The sequence below is a fragment of the Xylaria bambusicola genome, assembly GCF_022495145.1.
Source record: "Xylaria bambusicola strain CBS 139988 unplaced genomic scaffold F5B22scaffold_2, whole genome shotgun sequence".
Classification (NCBI taxonomy): Eukaryota; Fungi; Ascomycota; class Sordariomycetes; order Xylariales; family Xylariaceae; genus Xylaria; species Xylaria bambusicola.
In genome coordinates, this window is record NW_025953555.1 from 18,878 (window position 1) to 43,148 (window position 24,271).

Consider the following 24,271-nt stretch of genomic DNA (forward strand, 5'->3'; position numbering starts at 1 on the left):
TTATTAATTAAACTAATTAAAAGAAGGAATAAATTAATAACCTTTTTATTTAAAATTATATTAATTTATTTTAATTAAATAAATATTTTTAATATTAATTTAAAAATATTTAAAAATATATTTATAAAATTATTAATAAATATATAATTTAAAATTCCATTTTTAATAATAAGCTTAATATATATATTATATTAAAAAGTATAAATAAAAGAGTAACCTTTTGCTTAATTTATAATTATTATATAAATATTAGCTTAAATACTTCTTTATTCCTTTAATCCTTTTATTTATATTTATAATATATAAGTTTAAAGGCCTATATATAAAACCTATTATTAAGTTAATCCCTTTAATAAGTATAAATATAATATATTATTAATAGTATTTAAATGTAGTTTAACTTTATATAAGTTGGACCTTTTATATCCGGAGGAAATAGAAGTAATAAATAACTTCTATATTAAATTATAAATAATCCTAAATATTCTTATAGCTTTAATTTAAATAACTTTAATAATAACCTTTAAAGTTTAAAACCTTTATAAAGCCTTTTATTATTTAAAGGCCTTTAAAATCCTTATAGATTTTAACTTTTGCTTAATCTTTTCCCTAATAATATAAACCTAAACGAAAATTAATTCCTATAAGCGTTAAAAAAACTTATTTATCTAGCTTTAATATTTATTAATTTTATATATTTAATAAAATTAATAACTTATAATAAAAAGAACTTTATTAAGTTTAAATTATAATAGTTTAAAGTAAAATCCTATATTAAAATATATATTAATAGCTTCTTTTAGGATTTTTAAAAAATTAATTAAACTAATTTATTACTTATAAAGAAAGTTTAACTTTAATATTAATAATATATAAATTTTATTAAAAAGATAAAACTTATTAATTAATAGATATTATACTTCTTTACTTTATATAATTAATTTAAGGACCCTATTAAAAAATATTACAACTTTAAAAAAATATATAACCTTAAATATTAAGGAGATATTACTTAATATTTAACTAAATTGTTAAACTTTAATAAAGTAATAGAATAGTTTAAAATAATATTTTAAAATTATATTACCTATATCTTATTAAATAAAATTATTAAGCTAATATATTTATAAAAGAGTAATATTTTTAATATTAATAAGGAGTTTATTATTATTATTATTATAAAAGTGGGTTAGATTTATAAAAATATATTAATTAATCCTAGTTTATTTAATTTAGGAAAAGGTAGGCCTATTTTAACCTTAAAGCTTTTAAAATTAGGTTAATAAGATAAAGGAACCTATTCTACTTTTAATTAAGGTTAATCTTTAAAAGGAGGAAATAAGCTTAAAAATATAGGAATAATAATTAAAATATTATTAACCCTTAAATTAAAAAAGAAAGATAAATGTTAAACTAATATAATTATAGTATTAAAAGGTATTAAATAAGTAGATATTAATAAATATAAAGTAAATAAAATTATTTATTAACGTTATAATTAAAATAATTATTATATATTAACCTATTTTATAAAGAAGGATATTAATAAAAAAAAGTTACCCCCTATGTTAAAAAAGACCTTATTGATAAAATGTAAATTAAATAAGGAATTAGCTTTTAATTAAAATAAAAAGGTTAAAATTAATATAATTTTAAAAACTACTTTAGCTTTTAAAGCATTATTTATATAGGAGTTTTTATTTAAATTAAATTTTTAAATAGCTTTTATAAAGCATTTATTAGGAATTAACTAAATATAAATGTTTATATATTTACTTTTAAAAAGAAAAATACCCTTAATATTAATAACGATATATATAAAGTTAAAGAGAAATAATATTATTTTAAGCTTAAAATAAATAATTAACCAATTATTAATATAACTATTATCTTTAATAATAAAGAATACTTAATTAAAGTTTTATTAAATATAGGCAGTATAGTTTTAATAATATTTTATAAATTAGTAAAAATATAAAAGTTACCTTTTATTAAGCGGGCAATAATATAATTACTATTTAGTTTTAATAGTAATTAGCTTAATAAAAGTAATAACGGTTAATATTATATTAAAGAGATAATATTAAAATATTAAAATAATTATTATATTAAGCTTTCCTTTAAATTTATTAATTTAAATATTAATTATAATATTATATTATTATTATAATAGCTTAAGCGTTATAAATTAATTTATTTCTTTAATATTAATAAATAGATTACCTTTTTATTAAATTATTATTAAAAGAATTATATTTATTTAAAAGTTATTACTATTTAAGAAATAATAAATAAGGCTTTAACTATAATATTAAAGAAGTTTTATAAATTTTTCCCTATTATAAATAAATAAGTAGTTTAATAATTCCTTAATTATTAACTTTAAATTATACTATTAAACTTTAAAAGGGTGTTAAATTACCCTAAGGTCCATTATATATTATAACAGCTTAAAAATTAAAAATATTAAAACTATAGTTAAATAAAATGCTTAAAATTAGTTAAATTTAATAATTTACTTTTTCTTATAATTCTCTATTAATATTTATTAATAAAAAGGATCCTAATAATCCTTTATAACTAATAATAAATTATAAAGGTATTAATAAAATTATTAAACCTATTTGGTACCCTATACCTTTTATTATTAAATTATAAATAAAGATAAATATAATAAAATAATATTTTAAAATTAATATAAAAATAGGATTTAACCTGCTTTATATAAAGGAAAGCTATAAATAGCTTATAATATTTAAATATAAATATAGTTTATTTAAATTTATAATTATACCTTTTAGCTTAATAAATACCTTTATAACATTTTAAAATATAATAAATTATATTTTTAAAGATATAATTAATATTAAACTTTTAATTTATATTAACGATTTCTTTATTTATACTAATAGCTTTAAAAAATATAACTATATTATATATAAAGTTCTTAAATGCTTTATTAAATATAATCTTACTATAATATTATAAAAGTATAAATAGTAATCGCGGACACGCTGCTGCACCCGTAGGGTTTAGCGGCTGTCCCGATCCGGCATGGCGCCGCGCCAGACTGCGCCGCTCCACCCTACGCTGGCACGTTGTAGCATAAATAGAGCCCTTGTCTCCGACGTCCCTCTCTTGTACTCTCGACTTCTCCATCATTGCTCGTTCCCTACCTCTTCACTGCGCCAGCCATATCGGCCGCGCTCTGCTCATTTCGCCAAATTTGATGCACTCCCGACCTCGCGGTCTTGCCTGTTCTATCGTCTTCGAACTGTGCGTCGCTTCGTAGCGCACATGCTTGTTACAGCTCGTCTCTAAGCCTTGCTCTTGCTACTCGCTGTTGGAGACCTCCTAACCTTCCCGCCCATTCATTTTAATCACAACTTTGACTCGACTCCGAGCTTCGTCTACGCTAAGTGATTACGATCCGTCTGACTTTCCTACACAACACGACACCACGAAGAGGTTCCCATGTTTGACCTTGGCTCTCCTTCGCCTCCCTACTCCGCTTGCCATGTTCGTTCCCTCCCTTCGCCCGTAAGGCCGACTTCATGTCTGCCTAGTGGATTCTGGGCGCAATTATAAGGCCTACCTGTCCTGGCCAGTCACAAAAATGCCGCAGGTGTCGATAGCGTTAATGCGGAGACACCAGGAGGCGTCCTCCCTAGCATAACTCCTCCGAGATACCTTCGCGCAGGATGGATGCCTTGTTGACCGTGGTCGGGCCGATTGTCAGTGCAGCTGCGGCAGGGCATGCAGGAGACTGGTCACGAGAGAGGCTAGCTAGCGTTCTGATTCGTCTGCTCTCTGTTTCTGATCCACGCGCAGTAATCCAAACTGCAGGGGACGGGGACAGCAAAATCGAGCCAACAACAACGGGGCCTTGGCGAGGTGGTCCAATTGGGACGAGTTCCGGAGAGGAAAAGGAGAGTGGTCGGCGCAGCAAGGACAGCGAAACAGGCCGGGGAGCAAGGCAGCCTCCAAGATGACGTGGTCTCTTTGGCGCTGCTAGTGGCTTGCGAGTCGCCTTGCAGGAAGCTGAGGCGCTGACGAAAGGTCTCGACCCTTGGCGTGACGGTGATTCTACTTTTGCTTAAGCGACGGCGAGGTAGATACGGACCTAGGAAGGAGCTGTAGGTGGAGACGACGGCTATATGAGATAGCTTGGTAAAATGTCGCTTTGCTGCTGGTGGTATCGGGAATGAGGCGGGGAAGGGCAATCTTAGCGGCAAGCTCATGCAGAAGGGCGTAGGAAGGCATTGCAAGGAAGGGAGACAACGCGCCCGAGTTGTAACGGCTAAGCCGGCCTGGGCAACCTCCGGGGACGCCGTAGATCACGCGGTAGCGAGTTAGGGTCGTGATTCGTCGCGACACGACGTCCTATAAAGACCACCTTCCCCCCCCCGGTCCCCTTTCTGTCTCGGCAGTTATATGATTGGCAGAGGTGCGAAGAATTTGTGAACCCATCTCGTGTCCCAAGCCAAATACGACGAGGCATTTTTCGACCGAGCACGTTCTTCGTCAGCGGTTGGGATTGGCGAAGCGGGTAGGGGAGTCAAAGGGGAGGATCAGCTCCTTGTTTATGCTGCGGTCGCGCCCACCTGTCCCGCTCAGTGCTGATATATTTCGCTCGATTTTCACCCTATCCAGGAGTATAAAGATGGTTAGCCTGTACGCCAAACGCTCCCCAGAATCTTTCTTCCCATGGTCTTTAGTATTTTCTGCAATTTAATAGCGCTGTACTACCACTAGCACGATGGCAACAGTCCGCCTTGACCGCCAGATCTTTTACACTCCCCTTCCGGCGGCGAACCCTAAGCTTATAAACCGTAGTCTTTCGGCTTGGAATGGGGGCACCTCCACTACTGTCTCTGGAGCCCCTTTAACTCTGCTGCAAGAACCAGGCAGCCCACGACAGGACGAAGTAGTCGAGATATCCAGCGATGAAGAGTCTGATGACGACGATCTCAACGATGGCCAATCCCGCCAACAGGCCGAACCCGGCAGTGTTGCCGGTGTAGGTATGTGCCTAAGTTTCTGGCCCCTGGGTGGACCGTGATGCTGACACGCCTAAGTAGGAAAGGGTATCAACACCACTCCTGGTACCAATAGCGACAACGATACGAAAAAGCCTTCGGTCACCGGTGGAAGCAACCCCGACGATAAATCTACATCAACCCAACAGCGGCCGGAGCCGTTGTCTGCCTCACCCGGAGCTCTACGGACGAAGTTGGACCTACCGGGTCTGGCGGGCAGTGTCGCGCGTAAGCCAGGGCAGGCACCCGCTCCTAAGGGCTCTGTATGTGACACTACCGTTCCGAAGACGGCTGGCGCTTCTCTTGAAGACAAGGCCAGACCGCATGGCCATGGGTCGCAACACGATTCTCGGCCCTCTACGCAGTCAGGTGGAAAGAATTCTGATCGAGACAGTGCAATGCGCCCTGACCCCACCGACCACGCCGCGTGGGACAAGAGGTACCCATTTTCACTTGCGGCGCTGGGACGCCGGAAGCTAGCTGAACGCGCCAAGGAGAGCGTATGTAAGGCTGCAGTTCCCGATTACCCAGAGCCTGTCTTTGACTCGGTCCGTCGGCCCCAGAGTCCAGTCAGCATCGCCTCCAACCATGTGGGCGAAACACAGCAGAGGCCCGATAGCCGCTACCTCTCCCAGCGCCATCACCAGGGCGATAGCAATCAGACGAGCGACCTAGAACACCGTCATCCTCCAGTTTCGGATAACAGAGAGCAGAATAAGGTGGGCCCTAATGTGCTCCTACAAGCACAAGAGAGTCAGGCAAGCACGCCGACGCTGTCGGACGATAAGAGCCACGCCTTGAGCGGCCTACATCCCAATACGATCGCGGCAATCCAGCACCTTCAACGACGTTGGCGCGCGCGGGGAAAGGACAAGACAAAACCGTCTTTGGCCGAAGGAGAACATGATCAGGAAGACGGCGCGCGGCCACCGGTCCGAGAACGTTGCTCAGTTGTCACTCCTGCCCAGACGGGGATCACGAGGACCAGTCCACACAAACTCCGATCGCGGGGTTCTGGCCGCGCCGATGTTAGGACCGACAACCACCCTCCCACCATTAACGATGATCATGATGAGAACGGTGGTAACATCGTACCGTCGCATGGTCACAAGCGTCGTAGAACGCGTATCCATCAGCCTCGCGATTTGAGCGAGACCCGCCTCGATGAGGAGGGCGACGAAGTGATACAAGATTCCGATCGAAGTAGTGATCGTGATGCTCGCGGTGATAAGCACTTCGCTCCATCTCATGATGGTCGCACGGGAGATGATGAGGAAAATAACGTACGACCCCCTTCGTCCAAGCGTCCGAAATCGAATAGACATCCATCCGAGGCCGAGCCGAAGTCAGGTTGGAGCCTTCGACGCCGTCTAGCCTCTCGTCGGGACGACAGTGCGAGGGCGGAGGACGAGGAAGGCGACGACACTTGCCAGCCACCCTCCAAGCGCCGTAAAGCGAGCTCTCTTGCCAGGTCCACTATACTCGGATCAGCCATCCAACAGCATCTTCACTTGGACGCCGCCTCCTGCTCACAACGAGTCCGAACATCAGCCTCAGGTCGGAAGCGTTTCGACCGGCACGGTGTCCTCGGCTTGCCGCCCTCTCGAAAATCTATTGACCGTAAGACGGTGTTCGAGGAATGGCCGCTTGGGAATGCGGTTCTCAAACGCGTGACGGTGGGCGGGATGACGACTTTCCAGGTACAATTCACTTGGGACACCTGCGCGACGCACGGGCGCAAAGACCATGCAACTGAAGACCCACAGGATAACTACCCAGTTAGGAAAAGTTCCTCTCTAAGGCGAGGCGGAGCAGCCGGACCACCCTTAACACCTGAAGATACCCTTATCGAGCTGACGGACGATGGCATCCAATCCCGAGCGCCGACGGAAGAAGAAACCGAATGGGAGTTCGAGAAGATTCTAGGGACTAGGAAACGAGGAAGAGGCAACCAAGTACTCGTCAAATGGACGCACTCCGAGAAACCGACCTGGGAGCCCATGAAGAACTTTCTTGGGACGGAAGCGCTGCACGCCTACGGTCATATCCTACACTAAACCACCGTGAGGGCCCCAGCTAACCGCTGACCCCTAAGCGCGACCTCGTACGGACACCATGCAAGTTGGTTACTTTCATCTGCCGGCCTGCGTTTTTATTGCGGTGTTTCAGTCAATCTATCTCCTTGCCTGTAAAGCGGTGTACCTTAGTTTCTGCTTAGTGTAGTTTTGAGACGCAATTTAAGTGTATTTCCTGTCCTAGTCCGTAGCTTAGCATTGTCTTGAGCATTCACTACTACGACTTCTCTTAGTCAACGGAAAATGTGAGGCGATGTCCTAGGCGGATTGTAAGTCTTGCCGCTTGTTCGCTGCCTAGCACAAATTGTATCATAGTCCGTCTCTCGAGGTAGATTCTTCCGGGGTAACTATTCCTAGGACACCGCACCCAACTCCAAACGCCGCACGCCCGCCGTATTTCGCATCTCTAAAGGGACTTTGTGCCACGGTGCAGAAACTGCTTGAGGCCGCATGTTGCGGCTCTCAGTCTGCGTTCTTGGGTCCCTCCGAACTAACCGAAGCGTGCAGTGGACGGCGACAGCGAACACTAAGTTCAAGTCTCACTCCCTATCTAGCGGGCCGGCGATGCTAGCTAATAGCATTGCGCAGCAGCCAAGGCTAAATTCGCCATTTATTAGAAGAGCTTTCATACAACCTTAGGTTAATAGTCAGCCAAGCCGGGGTTATAGTATAGCAAGGTGGCCAAGACGTCACTGCACCAACTGCGGGAGCTGTCTCTAGTAACAGCCATTAAATTCCGCAGCGCGGCGTCAACGGCAGCTTACTTCGTGCTCATTGTCACAAAACCTATCTCAATCCGAAGCACTAGAAACGCCATCTCCTGCACCGTATGTCCTCTCTCTATTCGCCTTAGGCAATTATCTAACAAGAGCAGACACTTCTTGCAAGCTGTATTATTCACAACGAAGTGCTCAAACGTCGCTTACAAAAATAGGTCATCCGCCACAGGGTCTTTCGTTAATCTGGCTTGTGTTAAATAGGAAACCAAGAATAGGGGGAAATATAAGTTCAGTTAGATTTGCATATACTGCTTTAAGTCGCATATCTAATCGCGAAGAATAGCCAAGTTAGTGTTAGCTTAATTAAGCATTATAGTCGTCCCTAAGATATTATCCCTAGGTTTAAAGGTTTCCTAGGAGGAGGGTAAGGATATCTTAATGTCTAGTGCAAAGGTCTCTGGGCTTAAGGTTAAGTGTTAACACATGCTGGCCACGCCAACCATTTAACGTGCTACGCCTACCACCTTCTCTTGCACCCTGTTTTATCCTTATTGCTGGAATCCTTAACGGTTGGTCTTGCGACTCTATAGCTGATAGAGGCGACTGCAAAAACTATAAGTAACTCATCGCCTATGCCTTTTCCTAATATTTCCTGGCTCAATTTTCTTTATCCAATCAAATATCTTTATTATACCTTCGGCAAAAGTAACAAAAAGCCGGAATAGTAACTTAACATCTTCATTATTATAAATCCTAAACACTATAACATTATGCTTACAATTCAAGTTACCTATGCCTTGCTATTTCAGTACTTCCTAGCCTAGTTATCTTCGTCCCAATATTCCCACCTCATACCATTTCGATTCCAAATCTTGTCTAATTCGTCGCCCCGCTAGCCTTGCCCTTTCCCGAGCTAGCTGCCTGGCTGTTCTTGCTCCTGCTCTTGTGATGATGTTTTTTCGGATGGGAGGGCGGTAGATTCGGAGAAGCCCTATGCGCTTGGAATGGGTTCTATGACGGTAGGTGTCGTTGCCTGAATTGAAGCTCGATGTAAAGCTTGTCGTAAAGCTCGCCGCTGGAGTTTTAACTTCATCTGGTACAGACGATTGACTTTCGTCTTGGTCGTCTTCCAGATAATGAGGAAGAGCAGATGCCTGATTGATGTCCTGGGATGATTGAATAGGGTACTCTTCACAGTCCTCATACTCTTCCGTGCTTGAGCCATCATCTTGTTGCACCGTTGTATCAACTAGTTCTTCGCGAGACCGCTTAGTTTTTGCATTTGCCGCCGCGATGAACTTTTGGCGATAACGATCCGCCAGGTCTCTAGCATTCCTAAACGCAGTAGCTCCTTCGACGAAAGTCTTTCGGCTACCGGTCATAGCATACGCTTCTAGTTGAGTCATGTGGTACTCGGGCCTCTCACCGGGAGTGGCCGGCGCTGTAGGGTGGTGAGCGTACAGCTTGAGCATCCCATCATGATAGGTTGAGCTGAACGTATAGGCATTCCCGTCGAGGACTGGCTTATCGCTGCCATAGTTCTGCAGGCTATGTATGGCGCGAGCTCCGAGCGCTCCATCATAGCGAGCTTGCCGCGTTGCCACAGCTGCGCTACCATCTGGGCCTTTAACTTCCAGGAAGAAATTTGGCGCCATAGGCTTGTCCTCCATGGTCGACGGGATGATGTAACCCCTGAGTTTGTCGCGGATAGGTCGGTTGAGCTGTTCGGGATTTGCACCGTAGTAGACGTCTGGTTTAGCTGGTGCTAGAGTGCCGTCGGTGAGTGGGTCGAGATTCCCGAATAGTGTACTCATGGCGGACGGGTGATCGATTTGCCTTGGGCCAAGAATAGTTGGGACCACATATGCCCTCACGTCTTCCTCGTCCTTAGCCTGTGCATTGTCCCTCTGGAAAGTTTTAAATGCGCCATCGGAGAATCGAGATGGTGAAAGCGATCCTCTTGGAACAGCTAGTGCTGGCCTTATACCATCTAAGTTCGGCTCTGACGATTTCCAAGTCGGGTGGATCTGGTAGTCGGTTAGATGTTGTTCAAAAGCGCGGTTGTATGGCGATATCGACGTCTTAGTCTTAGTTGTTGGATCGGTGATCTTAGTCGCTCTCGAGCTAGCTGGGCCGGTAGACTTGGTGTTTCCGCTATGCGAAGAGGAACTCATAGCATCGGCGGGTAGGTCACTATTCTTTATCACGGGATACCCTCGAAGATCGCCTAGACTTGGACCGCCGTGTCTCGCAAATCGAGCGAGTTCTTTGGCGGGGGGGAGTGCGAGGTCTTGGATGGGGCCCGTCGAAGGCAGAGACGGAGGCGGAGGCCGGGGAGCGCTGGTCCGCCGGTCAAGCTCGGCCACAGCTTCGTGGATCAGCGGGATCTTGGACAGTCTATCCCAGAACTCGGGTGGATAGACCCAAGGGTCGTGATGTTCGACGGCCGGCTTGATCCTCTTCGCCGAGGGATCGTCCCGAGGGTCGTCCTGCGAAATCTTGCCGATGCGTGGTTGGTTTGCCGGAGAGTGATTTCGCGAGGGCTCGTCGTCGCAGTGTCTCTTTCGACTCTTCGTTGGAGGTCTGTTCACAATGTGGTCGTTTCGCGAGGGCTCGTCTTCGTCTGCACGTCTCTTTCGACTCTTTGCCGGACGATCGTCTTGCAAGGCCTCGTCTGGGTACCGTGTCTTTCGGTAGTATGATTTCGCCATGAGCGACCATCGCGCAAAAGAAAGAGGGAAAGAAAGAAGACTCGAGGGACATTTGGGTCGGGTCGGGTCGAGGGTCTTGGATGATTGGCGCATGAACGCGTTGTCAGATGGATGACTGGGAAGCTATCAGCCAACCCTTAGCCGCCCAACCTGCAACAAGGATGTTGGTATATGTAATAGGGTGGGGTAAGGTGTCAGGTGGGGTAAACAAAGAATCTGGAATTGGTAGTATTGATGTTGTAGAGTAGAAGATTTAGCCTACTAAAGGAATCCATTGTAAGGGGTAATATAGCTCCGGCCTCCAAAAATGCAGGGATATACCGATGTAAGCTGCAAGATATCTATAATATATTCTACAATCGTTTAATTTTACCGGGTCAAATCTGGTATGGCTTAGATATTGACGAGGGTCTTCCCTCTGTCTGTTTTGACGTAGTTGGTTTAGTAGGCGCAGCGACCAATTACCTGGTCTAATATTTTTGATTCTGGTGGCAGGTATGGTGGAGTAGATCTTGCGGACCTGGGGAACTTCGGGAATTCGGGATAGTTCACTCCAAGTCAGATAAGTCCCGGTAAGACGTGGCGCCCCTAGTAAAAAAAAAAGGTGACTCTATCTAGGGCTTCTATATATAATATATATGCTTTTCAGTTTAAGTGGTATATTACGCACTAGAATATATAGCACTTTTTTTTTTAGTATTATTTACCTACCTTAAGTTGTTTACTTTGATGTTGTTGTAGATGTAAATCAAACTATGTAGGGGCTGGGCCTGTATAGGTGGGCTATAGAAACGTGGCTTAATACTTTGCCTTTAGGTACAATCCCTATTAAGCATTTATATAGAAACGGGAAGGGTAGGTAAGGAAAGGAAATCTACGGTACCTCGAGAGGTTCTCTTCGGCGCCTATGGAACAAAGTCAAAAGATATGGTAATACTTAAGGGCTAGTGCACTCGTTGGCTTGAAAAGGCAGGGGGTATGTACCAAATATAGAAACGAATAGTCAACCATGTAGGGGAAGTCCCCCCCGATGAGGCCGCAGGGGTGGACCTGCACCGGTAAAATTTCAGATGTTTTCGTAAGTAGTGCGTAGAGGAAACGACAATAATTTCGACATTCGCTAGTAAATAGAGCCTTAGTACAGCTGACCGATATAGTGCGCGGCTCTGTACTTTTAGACGCTATAAACGAAGAGGACATTAAGCAAGATTAGATTACCACAATGGTAACAAGTGGTTTCCGCGGTTTATTATTATATTTGTTAGATGATAATGAGCTATAATCCAACTGGTGGAGTGACTAGATTATTGAAGCGCGATAACAAAGAGGATGCACTAACAACGTCTACTCTTTTCAGCTAACGGTCGGAACCCCCACCCCGTTGGAGGTTGGCACTGTTTACAGTTCCTACGCTTATAGCTGTTAGAACGGTGCTACTACTACACGCCAAATGGCGAGATGACCCGACGTAGGTAGCCGCATTGGTACAGGAGATTTGATCCTAGACAGCAGGTCCTATATGGGGCCCAAGTTATTTAGGGAGGCTGGTAATAAAATAAACATGCTTCCTGCCAAGGTACCTATATCCACCTTCAACCTTTTCCTAGTCCCTTTTGTGTGTTTCATGCTAATTTCCCTTATAATCCTGATACCGTAGTCTCTTACTATATCTATGCCTTTTGATTGTAGTCTGTACGTGCTTCTGGGAGGCTCCAACTTCAGTTTGGTTATTATCCCCATCTCCATCGTTATTACCATCTTTACCATCATCCCTATCTCTGTTATTGTTATCGTCATCGTCGCTATCGTTATCGTCGCTACTGTTATCGTTGCTATCGTTATCGTCGTGATCGCTTTTGTCGCTGGCTCTCTGTTTACCTTTGTCGCCGGGGACGCTGCCCGCCAGGCTGGATATCGGGCCAGACTCGCCGACAACATTAATTCCTGCCACACCCTCGGAGACATAGGCAATGTTATCCCCCGCTTCCTCCTCTCTTCCAAGCCTATGTATACCGGGTTCTACATACTAATCTCCGGCCGTCAGGGTCTTTTTAGTAGTCCCTGATATATTGTGAATAAACCAGCCGTCCAACGTTGGGTACGAGTAGTCTATATAATTATCTCCATTTGTCGCCATCATAGCTAAGCACCAGAGAGCAAGTTTGACGGTAAGACGTTTCCCATGTGCGGACCATGGAATATCGACGTATTCTGGGTCGTAGTACTCCCAATCCAGAGGGTTATCATCTTGAAACGACGATTCCTGGCCCGACGTGTTACCAGACGCCATGGAGATGTCGGAGACCTGTCTCTGATGCCCGGTAGTAGGTGTAGCAACCTGCCGTCGAGGACGATCAGCGGCTATACCTTGTCCCGTACGCTTATAAGTAAGCCTTAGCACGACAAGGACTTCATCTGTGATAATAAACCCGTATCTCGAATTATTGTCCGCCATATAAGTGAGGACTTGGGCCACAACCTTCTGCTATTCAAGAGCCCGAGAATTATCGTCCTTCATTGCAGGCCACTACTTGCTTGAAACCTTGGTATCCCCGGGCAGACGATTAGCAAAATCTCCCGGCGGACTAAACCATATAGGTGATACCACGGACCAGTCCTCGTTGCCACCACACCGACTCCCTCGCCCAAAATGCGGCTGGCCTTCTGATTGGTCTAGGCAGTAGTTCACGGCAGGGACTATGAACCGTCGCAGGAAATCTTCCAAGGTGTCTTCATGGAACAGGACCTGGTCTTGCGGCAAAGGCTGCTCCAACCTTTCGGGGCCTACATAGCGTGACCTCAGCTGTCTAGAGAAGACCTTTGTCAGGTTGGCATAGTTGAATTCAGGCCATGGGTACCAAGATTGTGGGGATATGTTTGTGTTCATCGTTGTGTTTCCGCCGGATTTGAGATGGAATCTGTTGACCTCTAGATTGCGTCGAGTGAGGACTTCAAGGAGGGTCGGCATCTTGGATAGATACGGTTATAAATCTGTGTGGCTTAAGATAGGAGACTGATAGATTGTAAACCTCCTATGGAAAATACGATTAATTTATTATGCTGTTCTATTTCTTCCTAGAGGCAAGCCGCTTTTGGTTTTATCTTGTTTGTTTGCATGCTAATTCCGATTCGCCACACCTGCGTGATTTATCCTAGCCTATATCTACGGTTGGGTTGGGTTGCCTTTCCGGTCGACGAGTAGGTAGTGGTAATTCTGGAGAAGTGCATCGTTACATATTGAAGTTGGGATATCCTACATATTGCAACCTTAATATATATCCCTGCCCTAGGCTATTTTACAATATGCATTTGTTTCTGGTGATGTTGCATAGCGTAGTGGATGTTGATGCTTAGATGGAACAAACTACCTCTCTTCGTACACTTCAACGCTAATACAACAGGATTGCATTGTAGATCCTTTGCACGCCAGACATATCATCTACAAGGCGCGATTTGAACCACTTCTGCCTAGGGTCTAAAGGCCCAGCCCATTGTCAAGGGCCTACAAGACTAATAAAGCCTATGGGGCCCCTAACCTACCTATTGTGGGTTGATGGGCCTTGGGCTGCCAAGAGCCTAAAGCCCACTAGTAAGGTTTTGAAAGCCCATGGGTCCATTTGAAACCCTACTCTGCCCCAAGCATTTTTCTTTCCTACCTGTTTGCTCACTCGCACCATAAAAAATACTGAACCGCTTCGTAAGCATCGAAGGCAATCCCTTTCTCACCATACCACACGTCGAAAGTTGGGCCCTAATAATCTCTATCGGCAAAATGTAGCTTAGTAGTAAGCGCTGCACGTGGAATTCCGCAGCAACGAGTTGATGCAAGGCCCACCAAATCATAGAGCCGAGGATTTCGAGCAACTACGACTGCGGAAATGCCCATTTCTTTTGGACACTATCAAGTGGAAATCAGCTACTAAACTGGGTGATGGATATGATGGATGTGTTTGGAAGGTTGAATTTGGGAATGAAGGCACTTTTGTTCTAAAAGTTGTAAGTTTTCCTTTCTTCTATTCTTTCGATCTATTAATATTCCTTTAGTTTTAGGATATGTAGCTGCCTTAAATTTGTAACGGCTACTTCGCTCCCCAACGAGAATGTTAAAATGCTGCCATTTTCCAAATGATTGAGGCGGTCTTAGAAGAGAGACCGGTGCCTCTACGCCACGAACATCCGGAGACCCAGGCTTAAGCAATAGCTAATATGCTTGCATTTTCTATGCCCCGGGAGGAGGCCCAGCAGCGACAAGCAGTGGAAAGCCTTCGTGCCGTCTTGTCATACTCCCCGCCCATACGGAGGTGTTATGGGTGGCTTGATTTCGATGGCGATCTTATCAAACGTATACCATATCAAATAAAGCCGCAGCCCCGCAAACGGGACAAGCCTCCGCATAGTATATCACCTGGAAACGTCTACCATGCTATTATCTATAAATATATTTCAGAAGATGATAACGAGCTGGCGTCGGTCAAAGCTCTATTGCGATTTTTTCACCTTATTGGCTTTAGCTTCACATGCTCGCCAAGAATCGAAAACTGGAAAGGGGGCAGATTAATTGATGGCTTGGATATTGTTTATCCGGGCGGCGTCGGTTGGGATTTACAATACTATGGGTCTCCACGTATTACAGCCGCATTACTAAGGTCGGACCCAAGACCAAAAGTATAGGAGGCCGATAGTAACCCAAGGATAACATGATAAGCTTTCGTATATAAGGGATAACTAATTATCCATAGCTTAGTACTTCGAATTCAACCTTATTAATGGATGTCTCTATATAAAGGTAAAGTTCAGAATAACCTGGTTTTATTGTGTGGATTATATATTAGTACGGACTTTGTATAGAGCAGGTAAATGGAGAAAATAGTGCGGAACATAGAGCAATATAATATATAACCAATTAAAGGAATCGCTTGATTCTAGCAAATGATATTTCCAAATAAGGTTAGGCAAGAGTGGAGATGCGGGGTATCCCAATAGTGGCCAAATTATTAAAGCGCGATACAATATGTTGAAACCCCGCCTCTCGCTACCCCTCTTCTTTCACCAGAAATGTACCGTACGACGTTCGAACAAGCTTCCAGATAGGAAATCCCGAAATATGTTAACGAAATTCGAGCAGCAAAATCATTTTGACTACGTCATCGTTGGTGGCGGTTGTATGGCCTTCTTAGCCGCTCTTGCGTTGCAACGAGAGTCGCCGAACGCAAAAGTCATTATTTTTGAGGGCTCGGAAACGGCAATAGCATCGAAAGGCATTTGCAAGATCATCCGTACCCTTTATATGGACAATGAATATGTCTTATTAGCTGAAGAGGCGAAGAAAAAATGGAAGACTGAGCTTCCTTACCGTAACTTTTACCGTTGGACCGGGTGGGTTCAAGTGGTTCGTGGAGACAACTACGTACCTTTCCACCCAGGAGAGCGATCAATTAAGGCGGAGGATTTATTACATATAGTTCGCTCTCGGGATCCGCCCCAGTTGGACATTGCGGAGAAATTGTGGCTCAACGAAGATATTGGACTGGCCGACTCGGCCCTTGTCTTGGAAGCAGTAGCTGTAGAAGCCGCGGCCCGAGGGGTGATGCGCCAAAAAACGGATATCTCCAAGCTTCTTATTGAGAATGGTGTCTGTCACGGAGTTGAGTGCATCGACGGAAGAAGCATCGTGGCGGAAACGACGATTGTAGCTACAGGCCCCTGGACTCCAGCACTCCTGAAAAGCTCGAATGTTCAACTACCGCATGATTTCCAGAATGGTTTCTTCAGTGTCACCGCCATCGGCGTCGCGACACTCTCACTTACCGAAGATGAATATGCCAAATTCAAGTCAATGCCGATTTTGGTCACTGATCAGGGTATGTTAAATCCATTAATTGGATTGCAATGCTAACGTGCCGTAGGAGAAGTGATGCCCTCAGCTGATCAGCAAAAAAAACTTCAGATCACTAGCACAGACTCTATTGCGATTGCTTACCCTGATGAGCTTAAATTAAAACTTTACACAGAGAGAATCAAAATAAATCGCGCTTTGTTAGAGAAGATGATGCCGGAGATGAAAGGAAGGCCATTAAGTTATTCTATATGCCCGTGAGTAATAATGCCCTGTAGTCATACTGTAATACTTACGTCTATAAAGTGAACTTATGACACCTTACCAACATCTTCTTGTGGATAAGGTACCAGGAGCTCAAGGGCTGCACCTCGTAGTAGGTGGTTCGTATCACTCGTTCAAGTTCTTGCTAGTGATTGGAGATATCATAGTTGATTACCTCCGGGGCACGCGACGTGGAGTGTCGAAAAGATGGGCTTGGGATAGATCTGAGGAAAAGATATCTGTCTATAGAGAGGTATTGCCGAAAGGTTCAAGTTGAATGTGAGCTCTACAAAATCAGGCTAAGCAAATTACAAACTTTCCATCGATATTGTCTACCATCCTTTCCTACCACCTAGGGTCCAGATCCTGTACATCTTGATTCTCCCATTCTTGACGCTGCTAATGCCGTGTCCGTCTAACGAGAGAACAAACATCGTCGACATTCTCAGATGTGTCAGCAGCATTTATATACCATTGTTTGAGTGAAAAACTTACGGACTTATTGTCTTCTATAATGCGATCCAAGTATTTGACGAGTGTATTATAATCCTCATTTGTTTGCGCGTAGATACACCCAATCGCAAAACACTAAGCTGGATGGATGCTGCTGTACTATCGCCCTTCCGTCGGTAGTTTGTAAAGCCAATCGAGAAGCGAATCGCAGATTTCCTTAACGGCAGGATGCTTTGGGGTATAACTTCAAACTATTAGGTGAAGAGCCGGGAAACGAAAATAGAGCTATACCTGTAAAGCCGAGCAAGGCAATATAACTTTGTTCCAAATCTATACGTTTCTGCGGTTCCTAATGCAATATATCTTGCTATATTATCTTCTGTTTCGTCCACCCATTAGGGGGATTCTTCAATTTCTCGTAGAAGACGTTCGGCATTCCATTTGTTAGGATCCTTGATATATCAGTTAATGTGCCTTTTGGCTTTGGAGTATATACCTTTGCTTCTTGTATGATCGAATAGATGAAGTAAAGCATCATCCGTAATAGTCCTAAAGTACTATTCACTTTAGTTAGCTGCTTTGCTTTACCATGTCCTATCCAATTGTAGTCAATGTGTTGGAAATTACGCTTCCTGTTTGAAGGGAGAGCCGTCATTGCTAATATGGCAACGCTTGCCATTGCCAAATTCGCTTCGACCTCTGCTCCAGCTAGGTCTAGCATTGGATAAAGGTACTTCGTCCAACAGTAAGGGTGCAACGATGGATTGAGGGTTGCATGGTAACTGAAAAGCGCTGCAGCAACAGCCGTAGGAGCGCCCACGTCTCCTCTTATAATTGCTTTTCGGACTTCCTTTGCAGTTTCCATACTATAGCGATACTCGGCGTATTTAATCTGCTTCCTGATGATACTTCCCTTAACAAAATATTCCTTTCGGTAGGAGGCGGAAAGAGCAAGCACTGGGTTAATTGTACGCCCATTGTCGTGCAGAATTGGCAGGAACTCGTTTAGATATGCATTATCTCTGAGAACTGTTCGACCAACGCAAATGTAGTTCACGTCTGGGAACGTATTAGCCCTGGGTAAGCGTAAGATTATCTATCCACTTACAAAAATTAAAGAGCTTATACTTGAGGTTTTCGAGATATGGTATACGGAATGCAGGAGGCTATTGCATTTTGATTAAACTATTCGCGGCTAGCCTTGGTATAGCGTTTGAGTTCGATCCGCTGAAACTATTAAGCGCTCTGCTTAATGGCGTGTTGTTTATATCCATAACCTTAATCTCTTCCGCGTTATTCCGTAAATTGTTCGGTTTTGCTTGATTATAACCAAGCATTAGCTGTTTAGGTCTATGCATGTTGGTGTTTCCACTCCAGTGTCCCACCTCTGAGGGTCGGGGAGAGATCTCTAGAGAGGGTGAAGCATGGACCGCCGAAGAATACAAAGGGGACGCCGGTGGACAGGTTCCTGGGGTCTGCAAATGACCACCTGGAGATGGTGAGGAGGTCAATGGTTGCAACGGATCCGCTGGTGGTTGCGAATGGTTCGTTGAGATTTGTGAGCGGCCTGGTAGGGTGTCTACTCCTTGTGCAAGGGCCATTGCCGTTACCGGTACAATCTGTTGGCGCACTTGCAACGTCAGTGAAATGGCTTCCTCAAATGGTGCTCGCAAACTCCTTTCGATTTTTGTCGCAAGGCTCTGTGCGCCTTGTTCCCTGGCCTTTTCTATGATGCCATGTTTTCGAAGTAAGGTGATTGCACTTTCGTGATGTTCTTGAGTCAAATATTTCAACCAGCTATAGAATTTTAATAAAATTTAAAGCGAAGATAAATGGCATACTTACATCCAGTCACTGACTTTTACCGGGAGGAAGAAGTAGCACCCAAGACCGTCCATTGCATCAGCTAGGCCATGGAACTTTCCTCCCTCTTTCGCCCAGCTGCTCACATACTTCTGTACGGTCTCGTTATTGTATGATCCTGCTCTGCAAATGACTGCGGCAACGAATTCAACTCCCACTTTAGTTATAGAATTCCGATCAGACTGGGAATGCTTCGAAATAAGGTCGTAGTAAACGGTTGTCAGAAATCTCCTCAATATTCTGTCAGAGGCAAGGGAAGCTTGTACATTGAGAGTGTAACAGTAGTGCTCGTCAGGAGACGAAGGAACTTGGAGTCCCAAGGAAAATTTACGCCGGAGGAAGGCCAAATGGTCTAACTTCCATTCCTTAAAGGCGTTTGCAATTTCTGAGGGGATGGCGACGTCTTCCGGCCGTATTTCCCATAACGGCCGAAGTTTGGTCGACATATCGTTCGGGTCTTTCTTTGCGGATGAATTTGGGGATCGGCAACATTTGAGGAGTTTCTCAAGGTTCTTCTGTGACTTGCTCTCCAACCCAACGAGTTCCTGTTCAAGGTCTCCAACAAACTACGAACCGTTAGTTCTAGCTTTCTGTTATTTGAGTATAAATACCTTGTCATCGGAGAGCAGGTCTTCCAAGGTTGAAGAATTCAGTTGTAATCTAACATATGCGCTAACCTGAGCACCCATTGTGTTGTTGGGTGATGAGGTTGAAGTTCTAAATTCTACAGCACACTTTAGGGCACTCGGTATGGTGGTATCAGTACATATCGGGGGGTTCTACGATGCGCTACTACTGTGACCTCGATGCGTAGAATCGCCTAATACGCTCCCCCAGTACTGCTCAAACTATTAAAAAAAAAAAAAAACAAAAAAAAAAAAAAACCATCTACTGCTAACTACTAGTGTAAGGGAGGCGTATGGGTGACTTTGCGCGTTACATCGTAGCGACTGTGCCTTAAGTTGCAGAATGGAGGGGTATAGTAGCAATGATACTTGGGGAGTATGTTGTTGAGTAGAAGATTCCTAATTGATAAGGGGAAACAATTGAGCAGGGTATATACCCACTCCTACCGTGCCTGCTACCAGGTACCGCATTATACTTGTTAGATGTTTGCACTAAACCTGAACTGAACATCGAAGGGAGCATGCTCCTCTCGAATCTCACTTTAGGTTTAGCCCATGCATCAGGGCCCACATAGAATATGCATCCGAGCTAACCAATGAAGCCCGCAAGCTCTGGCTCGTGAAGTGGAATATATTAAGTTCACAGCCAAATTTAGACACCCCAGGGTACCGTGAAAGCTAGCATATACGTTCCATTGTAAGGATTGGAAGAACAACTTTTACTAACACTGAAAAAAAATATATTGAGAAACGGGACTTAACTTGTTTGGCTGCGGTTGTGATATGAGGGAAACACTAGTCACCTGCCTTATTGGCTCGGATCATTAGCGAGAACATTATTTGAGCTTTAGAATTCGTCTTTAGGATTAGGAGCCACTAGAAATAAGGCGGAGTTGCTTCACCCTTGTTAGGTCAGTAGAAAGACTGACGTGATGGTTGTGCAGGCCTCTAAACAACTTGGCAGCTAAATCTATGCGGTTTGTGTCTAGGCCGTCGACTCGGGCTGAGAATACGACAATTGACATTTAGAGAATGACTAGCTCATCGCACCTGTTGGACAGGCCAGGGTCACATAGCCGGGAGTGGCCATTGGGACTAGTGAACAAAGACGACTGCTGGGCTTGAATCGATACTCGAATGGCATAGACTCGTCGGATAGAACGGCTGGGATAACTCACATCTAGGCTTTGCAGGGATGAATCCGGAAGGCACGAAAGCAAAGGTTCACCGCTTTTCACGTGGCTCGCCATGGCCCAACGTAGTGATTTCCTTCAATTAATCTACCCGATTAGAGACCACAGTCGGCAAGAGGGCTGACTAGCAAGGTGTGGCCTAAATTTTCGGACAGCTAAGTTGCATAAGCATGGACACGTCGTCGTTATCTCATAGTTAGGGTGGAACGAATGTAACTTATAGAAACAACGTAACTAGACATGAACTGGGAGGTGAGGGTAATCGAAGCCTCTGGCGCGGCGCAATTCCTATTTTAGTATCGATCTCCTCGTATAGGTGTCCAGAGTCTACTTGGCCGCCTAGATAACGGCTCATCCATCATTCTTTTTTAATTTCCTCACGGTTACTGACCCTTGAGTATCCTGTCTCGCATCTTCAATCGTGGTCATCTGTCCCGGCGAAAGTCTCAGATTGTTGACCGTGCTTTGACCTGCGCGTCTATCTTCTATGGATGTCTTTCTAGGCCTTAAGAGGGCAGCGATGGTTGTGTCTAGTTGCTCTTTATATCTCCTACCAGCCTCGCTCGCAGGCTCCAACTTTCTTGCTTAGCTCTACGACTTGAAGGTTGAACAAGGGCACATACCCGCTATTAAGCCAATACCCTTTTATAAAATGTCCGTTATAGAAGCTTTGGATATATGATTGCTTTTTGTACGTGCTTTTTTATAGTATGGCAACGCCGTCGAAGAGCACAATTGGAATTATCCCTCCTCCACCTGGGATATTTTTAGGGGCTTCACGTAAATTGTAATCAGCTCCCAATAAGGCTTAGAAGACACGGCGAAATACACGACCATGTTCTCGGCATCTAGTTCAACGGTCCGGACTTGCTTTAAAGCAATTAGCTTCTGATAACATAAAGATATCTAATCTTAAGGATGTACTAGGCATAGGTATGCTTTGCCTCCAAAAGGGAAGGCTGCAGTTCATAACCGTAGATTTTTTACGGTTATAGGCCGCTAACGCTAATGTATCCGTTGGCTCCTAAAGTCGTATCTCCTACCCTAGGATTTTTAATAGACCTACCAGCCATTGGTACGTTTTATATCGAACGCCGTTCGCTTCTATTTGGATATGATAGACAAGCAGCCACTTATTTCCCTTTCGCGAACTATGCGTGTATGGGTGGCACTAGTCACCCCCACATGGCTCTTTCCCCGGGTTTCGTTCCAAATTCTACCTTCAGCTTCTCTCCTAAGGTTGAAATCCGCCTAAGGAAAGTTCATGCATGGCTCGATAACACAAGGAGGAGACTTCATAAAAAGGTAACAATAATCCATCGGGGTGCTTTTTGGACTTTGTCTTGCTACTACTGCACCCCAGGTTGCCTTACTTCGACTTATATCGCACTGAGATATATCGAACATGCAGGACTCGGAAATTGCAGCCTACGTGGCATTCCCATTCACACTGCTAGTTGTGGCTGCTAATTTGTGGTTCGCATACCATCATTACCGTGTTCCCGCCTATTCCCCAATAAAACTCTGTGGCTACACAGCCGAATCATATGTCTTTGTATTAGTTCTCATCGCTCTCTTTGTTTACGTTGCCTTTGAGACAACCCTTTTCGTTCTTACACTGGTCGACCTATATGACTGGGCTACCTGGTGTTGGAGATGGTCCATAGGAGGAGCATTTCTCTTCGATGTAAGACTGTCTGCGAATCGTTGAGAGATTGGGCTAATTCAGCAAGTCTATCTCTGTGATAGCACCAAGCGACTCATTACCAACACTACCATGTCTGACCATTCCACAACCGCTGCAGCTACAACTGCCTCGTCAATTTAAACTGCTCCAACATCGTGGCTTTTTGCTTGCGATGGCGTCAATAGAGGCGGTCTTTGTCATCATCGGTCCAGCGATTCCTAAGCACGCCGTTGCGCAATACCTTACTGTCGGTTTAATCCTATACCATACTGTGTGGACTGTTTTGCGGCGAAGAGACTGGCTCCGCTTGGGAACAAGCTGTGCTGAGCTTTTCGGCGTGGTGCTTATGTTTTGGACAAACGTGGCATTTGTTGTTGTATGTACTTCCTATTTCCTGAGCTTCATAACTAACCGCTGTAGTTTTCTTGCTCCTCTGCTATTATCTACCTAGGAGCAAAGAGTTGGCTTCGACGACCCCTTTCCCTTAAGCCTAGGCCCGTGCAAGCTTCCGATCCCTACTCTGAGCTACAAGAACCACCGGATTCGGTTCAACACAATATCGTGTTTATGGGCGATACTAAGATGAGATCAAAATCACTTCAGGAAATAATTGGCTGGGGACCGACTACTTGGGGAATAAGTACATTAGGTCCGTACGTGTACCCAACACGGAACGATACCTATCTCTTCAATATGAGCCCGCTATTTATAAAGGATGAAAAATACAGGTATACTGTTCAGGAGTCTATTGCTAAAAATGCTACCGCGTTTGTCTTAGCTGTTGACCTATGTCATCGGCCTTCTCTTGTATACCTTCAGAATTTAGCGAAATCAATGGCAGCTCAGCCTGGACTCCTGGTGGTGTATCGGTCTGCAAGTACAACGACCGAAATTATTGACGATGAAGTAAGAGATCTTGCAGGCCAACATGGGTGGCTATTGGAAACACCCCAGCGGGTGAAAGATGGGTTTGAAAAGCTGCTTCAAGAGGTGGATGAACGGTCGAGAAAGCAGGATTAGTGAGCAAATCGGAGCATATGAGTTTGGCATTCGAATTCCGATATAAGAATGAAGACTTCCTTACCGGGGTTGCCCATTAACGATCCGCCACCCATCCCACTTCGTGTTTAGTAGTTATCTTCTACTCCTTTTTCCTATTTAATCCGTTTTATACTATTCGATATATTTAAGACTCTGCTTTATCTCTTACTCTTTTACCCATGCCCCGAAAGCCATAGACACCACACATCCCCCGTTAAGGCATTTATTTAAGACTATCTTAGAAAGATGCGTTCATATTATTTATTCCGATGTCTTCGCGGCTATTTCCGAAGTGGTTCTTGTTAAAAGCTATAATAATGTTTATATCTTTTTAAATCTGTATATATTACTCCATCAACGAAATGTCCAGACCCCCCTCGTCCGCGGTGAACGTTCTAGACCTATGTTAGAGGATTTCATGATAAGAGTTACCGTCTAGACTCGCAGCTACTATTCAAAGGTCCAATTTGGCGAAGCGTCTCCTAGCGATCAACGAGCTCCAGTGGAAGGAGAGCGACAAGGTAGGATCATCTGCCTTGTTCATTATTCAATCCTTCTATTCCCTCCATTCACGTATTGCCTAGCCAGGTGTATCAGTTGCGCCGCTATCCAAGTCAACATGTAGATGTATATATGTACATGTAGGTCGAAAAGACCACTAATGCGTAGTAGCTGTTTCGACTCATTTATGTCACCAACGCTACGATTATAAGCCTACAGAAAATCTTCAAGTTCGATCAATTCACTTGAACCTTTGACCATCT

General features: G+C 43.7%; 7 protein-coding genes across 7 annotated transcripts; 4 read left to right on the plus strand and 3 right to left on the minus strand.

The window, feature by feature from the left end:
* The first annotated feature begins 4,856 nt into the window (after positions 1 to 4,856).
* F5B22DRAFT_145947 (uncharacterized protein) lies at positions 4,857 to 7,286 on the plus strand. Its single transcript, XM_047969082.1, has 2 exons — positions 4,857 to 5,024; positions 5,087 to 7,286. The coding sequence occupies exon 2, from the start codon at positions 5,438 to 5,440 to the stop codon at positions 7,094 to 7,096; it is 1,659 nt and encodes a 552-aa protein (XP_047835521.1). The 5' UTR covers positions 4,857 to 5,024; positions 5,087 to 5,437; the 3' UTR covers positions 7,097 to 7,286.
* Positions 7,287 to 8,507: 1,221 nt separating this feature from the next.
* On the minus strand, positions 8,508 to 10,865 carry F5B22DRAFT_584667 (uncharacterized protein). The gene has a single exon (XM_047973444.1). It carries the CDS (start codon positions 10,635 to 10,637, stop codon positions 8,658 to 8,660), a length of 1,980 nt encoding a protein of 659 aa, XP_047835522.1. The 5' UTR covers positions 10,638 to 10,865; the 3' UTR covers positions 8,508 to 8,657.
* A 1,306-nt stretch (positions 10,866 to 12,171) lies between these two features.
* F5B22DRAFT_632727 (uncharacterized protein) lies at positions 12,172 to 13,512 on the minus strand (the record flags this gene model as incomplete). Its single annotated transcript, XM_047976727.1, has 3 exons — positions 12,172 to 12,547; positions 12,626 to 13,029; positions 13,087 to 13,512. The coding sequence occupies 3 exons, from the start codon at positions 13,510 to 13,512 to the stop codon at positions 12,172 to 12,174; spliced, it is 1,206 nt and encodes a 401-aa protein (XP_047835523.1).
* Positions 13,513 to 14,366: 854 nt separating this feature from the next.
* On the plus strand, positions 14,367 to 15,215 carry F5B22DRAFT_632728 (uncharacterized protein; the record flags this gene model as incomplete). The annotated part of the gene is made up of 2 exons (XM_047976728.1): positions 14,367 to 14,540; positions 14,778 to 15,215. 2 exons carry the CDS (start codon positions 14,367 to 14,369, stop codon positions 15,213 to 15,215), a joined length of 612 nt encoding a protein of 203 aa, XP_047835524.1.
* Positions 15,216 to 15,582: 367 nt separating this feature from the next.
* F5B22DRAFT_146068 (FAD dependent oxidoreductase) lies at positions 15,583 to 17,193 on the plus strand. Its single transcript, XM_047969084.1, has 4 exons — positions 15,583 to 16,405; positions 16,451 to 16,491; positions 16,552 to 16,637; positions 16,687 to 17,193. The coding sequence occupies exons 1-4, from the start codon at positions 15,649 to 15,651 to the stop codon at positions 16,919 to 16,921; spliced, it is 1,119 nt and encodes a 372-aa protein (XP_047835525.1). The 5' UTR covers positions 15,583 to 15,648; the 3' UTR covers positions 16,922 to 17,193.
* Positions 17,194 to 18,088: 895 nt separating this feature from the next.
* Positions 18,089 to 19,810, minus strand: F5B22DRAFT_146038 (uncharacterized protein). Its single transcript, XM_047969083.1, has 4 exons — positions 19,572 to 19,810; positions 18,943 to 19,526; positions 18,206 to 18,894; positions 18,089 to 18,156 (listed from the first exon to the last, which is right to left on the minus strand). The coding sequence occupies exons 1-3, from the start codon at positions 19,647 to 19,649 to the stop codon at positions 18,264 to 18,266; spliced, it is 1,293 nt and encodes a 430-aa protein (XP_047835526.1). The 5' UTR covers positions 19,650 to 19,810; the 3' UTR covers positions 18,089 to 18,156; positions 18,206 to 18,263.
* Positions 19,811 to 22,184: 2,374 nt separating this feature from the next.
* F5B22DRAFT_641311 (uncharacterized protein) lies at positions 22,185 to 23,486 on the plus strand (the record flags this gene model as incomplete). Its single annotated transcript, XM_047977973.1, has 3 exons — positions 22,185 to 22,466; positions 22,513 to 22,842; positions 22,887 to 23,486. The coding sequence occupies 3 exons, from the start codon at positions 22,185 to 22,187 to the stop codon at positions 23,484 to 23,486; spliced, it is 1,212 nt and encodes a 403-aa protein (XP_047835527.1).
* Positions 23,487 to 24,271: the final 785 nt, after the last annotated feature.